The sequence below is a fragment of the Nicotiana tabacum genome, chromosome 7 (assembly GCF_000715075.1).
Source record: "Nicotiana tabacum cultivar K326 chromosome 7, ASM71507v2, whole genome shotgun sequence".
Lineage (NCBI taxonomy): Eukaryota > Viridiplantae > Streptophyta > Magnoliopsida > Solanales > Solanaceae > Nicotiana > Nicotiana tabacum.
The window spans coordinates 127,483,987-127,496,197 of NC_134086.1; the positions used below are offsets into that span (position 1 = coordinate 127,483,987).

A 12,211-nucleotide genomic window follows, 5' to 3' on the forward strand; every position below is an offset into this window, starting at 1 on the left:
GAATGTCAGGATTATCTGATTTATGAACCAGAAATCGATAGGCTTTACTATTGGTCGCATATCCTATGAAAACACAATCAACTGTTTTTGGTCCTATTTTTACCCTTTTGGGTTTAGGAACTTGTACTTTTGCCAAACACCCCCACACTTTAAAATAATTCAAGTTGGGCTTTCTTCCTTTCCATTTTTCATATGGAATGGATTGTGTTTTGTTATGGGGTACTCGATTTAGTATCCGGTTAGCCGTAAGAATGGCTTTCCCCCACAAGTTCTGTGGCAAACCAGAACTTATCAACAATGCGTTCATCATTTCCTTTAATGAACGATTCTTTCTTTCCGCAATCCCATTGGATTGGGGCGTATAAGGGGTTGTTGTTTGATGAATAATTCCATATTCTAAACATATTTGTTCAAAATGAGATTCATATTCACCACCCCTATCACTTCTTATCATTTTGATTTTCTTGTTAAGCTGCGTTTCAACTTCATTTTTGTATTGCTTGAATGCGTCTATTGCTTTATCTTTACTATTAAGTAAGTAAACATAGCAATATCGAGTACTATCGTCAATAAAAGTTATGAAATACTTCTTTCCACCGCGAGATGGTATTGATTTCATGTCACAAATATATGTGTGAATTAAGTCTAAAGGATTTAAATTCCTTTCAACCGACTTATAAGGATGTTTAACATACTTAGATTCCACACATATTTGACATTTTGATTTTTCGCATTCAAACTTAGGTAATACTTCCAAGTTAATCATTTTTCGCAAGGTTTTATAATTGACATGACCCAAACGTGCATGCCATAAATCATTTGACTCAAGTAAGTAAGAAGAAGCTGAAGTTTTATTATTAGTTTCAACAATTATTACATTCAGCTTGAAAAGGCTTTCACTAAGGTAACCTTTTCCTGCAAACATTTCATTCTTACTAATCACTACCTTGTCAGATACAAAAACGCACTTGAAACCGTAATTTACAAGAAGTCCAGTAGAGACTAAGTTCTTCCTAATCTTGGGAACATGAAGGACGTTGTTCAAAGTTATGACCTTGCCAGAAGTCATCTTGAGAAATATCTTACCGTATCCTTCAATTTTTGCTGTAGCAGCATTTCCCATAGAGAGCGTCTCTTCGGGTCCAGCAGAAGCATATGTAGAAAATGTTTCCCTCACAGCACAAACATGGCGAGTGGCTCCAGAATCAATCCACCACTCCTTTGGGTTTCCTACCAGGTTGCATTCAGAAAGCATGGCGCACAAGTCATCAACATCATCATGCTTTTCTACCATGTTTGCTTGACCCCTTTGCTTGTCTTTCTTCCGAGCACGACACTCTGTAGATTTGTGTCCGGTTTTCCCACAGTTCTAGCAGTTTCCACTGAACCGCTCTTGCTTGGGTTGTATTTCAGACCAGAAGCCTTCTTTCTTTTTTTGTTATCTTCAACAATATTTGCTCCCATTATTGTTGAATTTCCATGGCCTCTCCTTTCAACAGCTTTATTGTCCTCTTCGATTCTCAATCTAACAATGAGATCTTCAAGGGACATTTCCTTTCGTTTGTGTTTCAAATAATTTTTGAAGTCCTTCCACAATGGAGGCAACTTCTCAATTATTGCTGCTACTTGGAATGCTTCATTGATGACAAGATCTTCAATGAAAATTCCGTTAGTAAAATTACTAAAAATTGTACTTTCAACATCAGTATTCTTTTGAAATATACCTTCAGCAAGTAGATCATGAATAATTACTTGCACTTCCTGGACTTGGGTAATAACAGACTTGCTATCTACCATTTTGCAGTCCAAAAATTTTGCAGCGACAAATTTCTTCATCCCGACATCTTCAGTTTTGTATTTCTTTTCAAGCGCATTCCACAATTCTTTTGACGTCTCCACGCCACTGTATACATTATACAGATTATCCTCCAGTCCGCTAAGAATATAATTCCTGCACAAGAAGTCAGAATGCTTCCACGCCTCAATCACGAGAAAGCTTTCATTCTCTGGAGTTTCATCTGGAAGATCAGGAACATCTTCCTTGATGAACTTCTGTAGACATAACGTAGTCAAGTAGAAGAACATCTTCTGCTGCCAGCGCTTGAAATCCATCCCAGAAAATTTTCCGGGTTTCTCTGCCGGTGCCAACGCAGGAGTTCGACTTGTCGATGCGTTGGCAGTCATCATCGGAACAGCTTGATTTTCATTATTCGCCATTTTTTTTTCTGAAAAAAAAATGACACAAACAAACGTTTAATAAACGTTTAAAACTAGAGTGAAAAATCACATAGATTTTAATCTCCAACAAAATGCCACGAAGGTTTTACTCTCCAAATGGGAGTACACAAAACCACAAAGGTTTTAAGTTTCCAGAATAATAAGAATAACACAAATACAGAAATTAAAATTATTAAATTCCCTAAGCTTGTTGTTTTTATGCCTGTATTTGTAAATAATGATTCTGAAAATTAGAACGTTAGCTTATAAACGTAAATATAAATAAAACAGAAATTAATTCGAGCCCACTGAATTCACAGTGTTTCCTTAAGGAATTTAATCCCCTCCTAGTACCCAAGGTTTTGGATTATTTCCTCCCAGGATAGAACGAATTACACACTGGTGTAGCGGTACTTCAAACCCCAGTGTTTCAGCGAATACAAAGTTCGGCAGCAAATCACACTTACGGATGCTTTGTTTGTAGTTTAAAACAATGCAGAACAAGGGAGGAAAACTCAGAAGTCGAATGGAAATTCTTAGAGGAAGGAATGCAAATTATAGCTAACGTTGAGTTTTCGGTGAAGAGAAGATCAATTGCTCTCAAGTTTTCTGTGTGTTTTCTCCAACTGTTGTTGCTCATATTTATAGCAGTCAGTTGTGACCGAAGCCGTAGCCGAAGCCGAGCCGAGCGACGACAACGGCGCGAGGCTTGCCTTCTTCCTAACTCTTTAAGATCGAGCTACATGAAGTGCATTTGTATATAAACCCACCAAACTCCTTTTCTTCTACCAATGAGGGACAATGTCTCGTTAAAAGGAGAGGGAAACTTAAAATTTTACTCAAAATTTTCATTTCCCTCCATTTCTCATTCACCCTCTTTTTAATACCTTTCTATATTAAAAAGAAACTCAACAAGTTCGACAAACACAAGAAAATGGAATAAGAATACCTTAAGGAATTAAGAAGCAGCAATAGATATAACTATCTTCTGAATTACTATGAGCTTAACTCTTCCATCAAAGACTAATGCATCTTATTCTTATCTTATCCTTGTTTGTTTCGAGCCATTTCATATACAGAAGAAATTGTAAGATTACGACAAATACCGAAGTAACTAAATGGACATGAATGGACAGAGAGAATATAATAATATAATTATAGTACTAAGTATGGTTTATTAAGTTAATTCTACGAGGAAAACAGAAATGCCCTTTATGCAATCTGAATGGTCACCCCTTGGAGAAGTACCCCGACAGGCTACTACAAAACTATAATGTTGACATGAGAATTATATTACTTATTAATTCAACCTACTTACGATGTGATGGTGCTATCTTCTTTTTTATGTCTCTATCTTTACTATTCCTTTGCCTTTTCTTCAATGGTCCAAAATAGACATAGCCATTCACTTTTAGCCTTTCTGCTAGTGCTCACCTTAATTGGTTGCTTATGAATCACTGGACTTCCCTTTTCATTTATTTATGATACAAAATTAAAACTTTATGTGGTCGTACACATAAACTATACATTGATTATGCATAGTTATACATATATAATACATATATTATGTGTATATTGTATCTCCATCGGCTATTTTTAGTTTAAGTAGTTAGATGAGCGGGTATTTGGGTTAATTCTTAACCCAAAATAGCCGCCCACCTAATTTGTTAAATTAAAAATAGTCGGTGTATGTATCATACATATAAATTTATGTATAATATACGTATAAGTGTGTAGAAATAATCTATGTATACCGGCTAGAAAAAGTAAATAGTAAATCTAGCCGGCTAGTTGTGTAACTAGAGGTGGAGGTAGGATTTGAATTTTTATGGGTTCTGAATTCATGTTGAAACCATAGTTTGTCTTAGTTACTGGGTTCGCAATTAAATATTTAATTTATACATATTTTGTGAATTTCCTAATACAAATACAGGGTTCAAACAAAAGTTACTGATTTCGTCCGAACCCGCAGCTAATACTCTCCCTCCGCAGTCCGCACCTATGTATAACAATCCCTAAATTAAAGACGTTCTCTCAATGAAAAAAAAAAACAAGTTGATTTCAGTGTCTTTTAACTCTATATATGTTAGTATTGCAAAAGAAAAGGAAAGTAAGGGTAATGCTCGTACGAGTAACTCTCCTTTGAAAAAAAAAAACATTGAAGTGCAATCATGTTGATGAAAAATATAAAAAGAAATCAGAAAGAACGTATTTATAAATACAAGTTGGGATACTTACTGGTTTAATTTGCTACGGGAAATGTCATGAAAGGCATTAATGCGTATATTCTTCTTCTATTAAATAAATTTGAACAGACAGAAAATATTTTGGTGTTACGATAGTGGTCAAGTTGGAACAGCTATAAATGGTTTGCATTATCATTGGCCTATACAGTAGGACTAATGCGACTACTCGACACTGAATTTGATTTCACTATTCATTTTTGTTCTGTTTCTCTTTTTAAGAGTGGATTTGGACACATTTTGGAGAGCTTGTCTCATTCTCCTGAAATTTTCTTCTTCTTTATTTTTCTTTAAATTCTTTTTTTGATAACAGTGAGCCTGTAAATATTGAGGAAAGAGATAAGCTCTCTTAATCAAAAAGGGGAGGCTCTTCTTATTGAAACCTCATGGTAGGGAGAAATTTTACTTTGTACGATTACGCAACTGACACAAGTTATGTAATGGTTGTCTTTGTTTGACAAATGAAGTTTGCAACCCAAAATTTCAAAGATTTTGGTTACAAATTCCTTTTGTCAAATATAGACGAACTTTCACACAACTTTGGGTAAGTTGTATCAGACACAAATTAATTTTTTTTTACCTCGATCAATGTGAAGTGTATGAAGTTGACTTTAATATGACAGTACAATAAAATCGTTTACACTATCGGTATGAATTTACAATATAACAAATTATTTAATTTATTATTTATTCTAAATTATCAATCAATAATATGAAATATAGTTATGTGAAATTACTGTGTAAGGTTATTATGAATATTTTACTCCGTTAATTCATAGGATTGCAACTCAAAAAATTATGGCCTAAAGTTCACTAACCCTATCTCCTTTTTCTTTCTTTTTTTCTCCTGGCGCTCCTTCTATGGGCCGTAATATTAAAATAATTCACTTCATTGGCTTAACTGTGTAGAAATGACACCAGGTAACCACTTTAAACGCTGATATTTTGAATTTAGTCGATGTGTCCTGAGTTGTCCTGAAATGAAGATTTATAGTTTAAAATTTCAGAACAAAATAAGTGTTGACTAATTAGTAATAGCATCTCTGAGAATGGTTATTTGTGCACTTTCCCCCTTAATTGTTGTATAAAAACTCTTGTAAGAAGACAAAAAAATAGATAAATAACTAAAATAGTAGTAAACTGTTCTCCCCCGTATCTTAGCCTCATTCTTTTATATCTGTTCTTTTAATATTCCCTTTCCATTAATTGATTCAAGAAGAGTTTCTAGTCTTTAAGCAATCTCTATATTCTACGCAAGTTTGGCATAAAAATCTAGTAAATGATAAAGAAAGAATCTGTATATCCAAACTGCATAATATTGAAAATTGAAACATTATCAACCAGAAGAAGAAATCAACTAGACGAATATTATGGGGTCAAATAATATAGTAGCATTTTCTTGGGCTGCAATGAAAGTCAAAATGATTGGCCCGTGGCTACCACAAGACATCGCGTGTCACATTTGATATGTCTATTTCGGATTTGACATTTTTATATTCTCTACCTCGCACAGCATAATTTTTGTTGATTTATTTCTTTCCATTATAACGAATTTGGAAAGTAGGGTATCAAATCTAGAATTTTTGTAGAAAATAATTTATCCATATTTTTTTTAAATACGAAAGAAGATTAGGCAGACCCTATCTATTAATAAATGAAATGAGATATTACAAAAAGGTTTCAACTTCTGTGCATAAGCGAAGTATAAGGAAAAAACTTATACGTACCGGGTATTTACACCCAACCAATAAGCAAATAACATATGTCATTATTTATTTTTTTGGTAATTAAAAGTTTTATTTACCAAGTAATATTTACACAGCATCTCTCTCTTAAGCCTGATCTGGACACCAGTCCCAGATTCAGCTTATCTTCTCAGTAATGTTCCTTCTATCTACTATACTATTTATACAACAGTAGGATAGTAGTTTAACGCTAATAATCTTCCCTTCAGTCTATGCTTCATACCCCCTCGACAGTGAATTTCTTGAGCTAGTTGTCTAGTAATTGCTTCAGTATGTAAAAGACAAGCACTTCCTCTTCAATCTCTTGCTTTGTTTGCACCGTCTCTCCATTGTCCCTTATTAAACTCTTTATTTTGTTCTGAGAGTACCTGCTCGTTATGTTTGCAAAAAAATAAGTTGTATTAGCATCACCTAATTTCAACCAGTGTACTCTAGATTTTTGTTTTATGATACTTTCTTTCACCCTAAGCCATTTCTCTAGTTGAGCCTTTGTGTTCTTTTCATCTATTATCACATCTTCAGGTTGTCCAGGGTCTCTCATTTGCTCCTGTAGTTCACTGAGATGTTGTATGCACTATTGTATCTTGTCCCATATTGCATTATACTCTGCTCTATTCAGACTTTTCATAGCTTGCTTCACTTGTTTGAGTCTGCACCATACATCCTTCATGATATTCCTCTCATTTCTCTTTCGCCATGCTTCTTTAACTTTTACCAGAAACTCTTTATGCTCAGAAAGATGGTTTAGGAATTTAAAAGGCCTTGGACCTTTATCCTCAGTGTCTTCAAAATTCATACACAGAGGAGAATGGTCAGAACAACCTGGATCCATTACCCTTACCTCTAAATGTGGCATTTGCATCATCCATTCAGCATTCTCTAAGGCTCTATCTATTCTGCTGTATGCGTGTTCATTTGTCCATGTGAAGTTCCTTCCAGTAGTTCTGATTTCTGTCAAATTATTATGCTCAATGAAATCATTGAAGTCCCTAATCTCAGATTCTTGGACAGGGCTCCCAATTGGTCTATCCTCCCCTGCTCTAATGGCATTGTAGTCTCCCATTACCAGTCATGGCCCCTGCTGTACATTGCTCCAATTATTCAAATCACTCTATAAGCCTCTCATTTCTTCTATTGTATAAAGCCCATATACTGCAGTAAAGTTAAATCTCATGCTCATACTCTTTATGTGTACTATAGTGTGAATGTATTGGGAGGACTTCTCCAACTCCACACAGTCTAACTCACTGATGTCCCAGAGAATCCAAATTCTTCCTCTATTACTATACTCATAATTGGTAATACAAGCCCAACGAGGAGTGATTCTCCTTATTATTTTTAATGCCCACTACTCCTTTATTTTGTTTTCTAATAGTGCTATCATTTTTACTCTATTACTTCTTATGAACCTTTTGACCTCTTTCTGCCTAGGAATCTCGTTCAAATCCCTAATGTTCCATGTAGTAAGCATCATACAGGGATAAATAGAGCCTGTGGCCCCCCTTCTACTTCTTCGTGACTCCTTTGACTACTTGTGCCCTCTCCCATTTGTCTGTGATAGGTCAGGTGCAATCCAGATTCTGTCAGTATGTTGAAACCATTTATCATGCTAATGGTTCCACCATCTGGCTTCTCCCTACTTCTAATCACTGATTTTCCTGTAGCTTTTTCCATACTTGTTCCTGCTCTCATGTAGCTAGTATCATCTCACAAATACCTTTTTTCCTCATTAAGCATAGTCTTATTGTTATTAGTTACTATGTTTTGTTGATTCCCCTTATCATTCTGATTCACTTTGGGCTGTCATTCTTGCTTCTGCTTCTGCTGCTTTGTTTTGGCTTTATGTTCTGGTTGTTCTTTGTGACACTGGTGCCCTACTTGCATACAAGTATTGTAGACATGTGATTTTTGACCTTCCCCAAAAATTTTATATTTTTAGCACGTAAATATTTAATTTAGGCCTAATATAGCTATTTCAACTCATTTTAACTCTTTTATTTTATTTTCTTACAAGAAAAATAAAAATTACAAACAAGTAATTTAGTTTATGTACTTTTCATAAAAAAATAATTTTAAAAAAATAGTACCTTATTTTTATCTTTATATAATTTCGAAAACACAAAATAGTTTATATTTAGTTTAATTAATTAGGATTAGCTTTGGTATTGTGCAATATTTCTATCTTATTTTAAAATGCATTATGTAGTATTTCAGATTATGAAAAAATACAAAAAATATATATATATTGCATTTACATTTTGGATTTTATTTTACATTTTTAGATTAATTAAGTAAGTTGTTGTTGAAAAAATAGAAAAAGATCATAACAAATAGTCATGTTACATTTTACTCTTTAATTTTCAAATTTTGGCAATTTTCTTTTAATTTGGTTTTTAATTAGTTGTAATAATTATTAGGGTTAATTAATTTAATTTTCTAAGATAATTTGAGGATAGAAATTAATTTAGGTTTTATTTTAAAAAAAATGAAAAAAAGAGTCTTACCTAACTAATTAGGAAGCTTCTATATTGGTAGGGTAAAACTAACACTAATGAAAATTAAATAATAACACTAACTAGTGGATAATTAAAGAAGTTAAAAGTATAATTTGTAATGGAAGATGCACTAATTTGATGCCTATTTAGAGATTAGAGAGCTGGAGAAAGAGGGAGGGGGAAGTTAAAAAGATAGAGAGAAAAAAAAGATGGCTTCTTCTTAACGGAGACAGGGGGTATACACTCGATATACAGTCAGTATACATTGTATATACACTAGAGATACTCTCGATATATACTGGATATACACGGACAGCCAACGAAAAGAGGGTTTTCTTCCTCCTAAAAATTCTACATCTAGAGATTAACATCTACCATGAAAGAGCTATGAGAGCTCATCTTCTCCACCTGAAAAACATCCCATAAAACGCCCCAAATAGTCCACTTCCAAAACTGTTCCGGCGAGTTTCGAGGTCGTCGAAGAACGTAGTTCTGAAGTTTCCGGTTCGAGGTCTCGATTTTGCTTGTGGTTACTGTTTGACTTTACCGCTGTTGTTTTGTTTGAATTTGGAAGATAAGGTCAGCTCCTATTTTCTAGCACTTTGATAATACTACTGTATCAGTGTTGATCTTCTTAGCTAGTATGTTTATTGTCGATTTTGCATCCCTATATTTGTTTGACGTAAAATATTTTATTATCTTTGGTTAGTTGGAAACGTGAGTTTAAGTTGAAGGCCTTTTGATTTTTTGAAGGATGCTGAAGAAGTACATGATTTCCCTTTGAATTTAAAACTCATTATTTAGAAAATAAACAACAAAAGCTATGGAAATTGTTAGCTAAAGTTGAAAAATATTGCTATTTATATCATTGTGTCTTTTAGATGTGTTTTAACGATGTGTTGTATGTAGTTGTCAAATTAGTGCCTTTATTTATTATATTAGCGGTTAACTTTAAAGATGTCTGAATGATGTGTTGTATCGTATATCTACTTGTGAAATGGCCATGTTTCATATTATTAAATCCTATGAATATTCTCACGATATTTTGTCAATAAAAAATTTAATATCTTTTGATCTCTTCTATTTTGGTTTCACCTGAACCTATGTCAAACAATTTTGATATGCTTGTTTTCTGCACATATTGGAGCAAATGTTTACTTTAGCAGTAATGTACCGCAGATGTATCTACAATAGTTCTCCTATTGAAGATGGTTTTCCACAATATATTTTGTTCATAATCCATAGCCCGCATATAACTAATTTTAATCCTTTAGAAATCGAGGCGTGCCATTAGTTGAATTTTTCATGACCCGCGCAAATTTGAAAGTGTGTAGTTGCTTTAGGCGCGTTATTTTAATAATTTATCTTCCTAAACTCGGGTGCGCATTTATGTGACCCAAATCTAAATCTCAACAATGTTGGATAAAATACGTCACGGACCGCGGGTGCATTTATGTGACGGGATTCAAGACATGTTTTAGATGACGTTGAGTTTTTCATACAAAATTAAATAAAGAAAATCGGTTTAAGTTAAAATTTGCATATAGGTTTAAACATGTACTAAAATCAGATAATAGGCCAATTATAACAGTTGAACGACCGTGCTAGAATCACGGAACTTGGGAATGCCTAACACCTTCTCCCGGGTTAATAGAATTCCTTACCCGGATTTCTATGTTCACAGACTGTAATACAGAGTCAATCTTTTCCTCGATTCGGGATTTGAACCGGTGACTTGGGACACCATTAATTATTTCAAGTGGCAACTCTGAATTTTAATTAAAATAATCTCGTTTCGATTGTCACTTAAATTGGGAAAAACTCTCTTTATTATACCCTCCCCGGGGTGTAGGTGAAAAAGGAGGTGTGATAGCTCTGGCGACTCTGCTGGGGACATTAACCCAGAACCACTGGTTCAGGGTTAGAAATTTGAGCTTGGAATAATTGTTATATTGGCTTTATTTATTATCTGATTTTATTACATTTTTTTCATCTAATGTGCTAAATGTTGCTTTTACCGCTTTGTTATTCTCTGAATTGTATATAAATTGTTACGAAACTCATCTTCTCTCTGAGTCTTCTAAATCATGAAGAAGGGTGCACTTCGTGTGACTTCTTTTCTGTTTAGAGTCAAACCCATTTTATAAGAACGAGGTTCGGATAAGTTGCTAAGCCGGTGAAGCTTCTGTATTCCCGGTACGCTGCCTCCTCTTCGGCTCGAGTTGTCCGCTCGGGTAAGCCAGGTTTAGAACAATACACTCAGGTTTTAAACCTAATATGACAAAACCACATGCCGGATCCCTAGTAGGAACGTTTGTTTGCATCATGTGCATTTGACTTTGGAGACTTAACATAGGGGTTGGGTCTGTCTAGGACAGGTGTACCTGAAATAAAAAAGACCATCATGATGCATCTTACTTAACACAGGGTTGAGCGCAATTTTTTTAAAAGAAATCGAGGTGTGCCATTTAGTTGAATTTTCCATGGCCCTCGCAAACTTAAAAAAAAGGCGTAGTTGCTTTAGGCGCGTAATTTAAATTACTTTCCTAAACTCGGGTGTGCATTTATGTGACCCAAATCTAAATCTCAACAACGTTAGATAAAATGTGTCGTGGACCGCGGGTGCATTTATGTGGCGTGGTTCAAGACGCGTTTTAGATGACGTTGAATCTTTCCTAAAAACAATTAAATAAGAGCGGTTAATAATTTAAAATTTTACCATATGCTAAAACATGTATTAAAATCAGATAATAGGCCAATTATAACAGTTGAGACCGTGCTAGAACCACGAAACTCGGGAATGCCTAACACCTTCTCCTGGGTTAACAGAATTCCTTACCCGGATTTCTGTATTCGTGGACTGTAAAACAGAGTCAATCTTTCCTCGATTCGGGATTTGAACCGGTGACTTGGGACACCATAAATCATCCCAAGTGGTGACACTGAATTTAATAAATAAATAAATTCCGTTTTGATTGTCACTTTAATTGAAAAAAAACTCCCTTATATACTCTCTTTCGGAGGTGTAGTCACTATTTCTAACAATAATTATCAATATTTAACTATAGTTAACACATGATCTTAAATAATACTAATATTAAAAAAATTAATATATAGTATATGGTCTTTATTGTATCACAGGCCATTACCAAATAATTTATTCAAAAATTTCACAAAAATTATGCAAAAACAACTTTATCTTTCAACTCTATTTCTTGACAACATTATTTCCCTCAAGAGATTTAAAATTATACAAAGTCATACCATCAATTTCACCCATTGAACACCATTTATTATTTTGCATTGAATCCAACTTAGTAATAAAAAGTACAAATTACTATCATAATCTATGCTTTCCAAGTCTGAGAGTGCAAGACTAATTGAGCAACATACTAGCAACTAATTGAGCAACATACTAGTAAAAGAAGGGAAACCTTCATGGCTTGGCTCTTAATCTAATTCTCAACTACATATATTGTTGTTTCGGAATTATGCTTTACACTCGAAGAAG

General features: G+C 34.1%; 1 protein-coding gene across 1 annotated transcript; it reads right to left on the minus strand.

Annotated features, from left to right (window-relative positions):
* Positions 1-6,779: 6,779 nt before the first annotated feature.
* LOC142162281 (uncharacterized) lies at positions 6,780-7,268 on the minus strand. The gene has a single exon (XM_075218614.1). The coding sequence runs from the start codon at positions 7,266-7,268 to the stop codon at positions 6,780-6,782; it is 489 nt and encodes a 162-aa protein (XP_075074715.1).
* Positions 7,269-12,211: the final 4,943 nt, after the last annotated feature.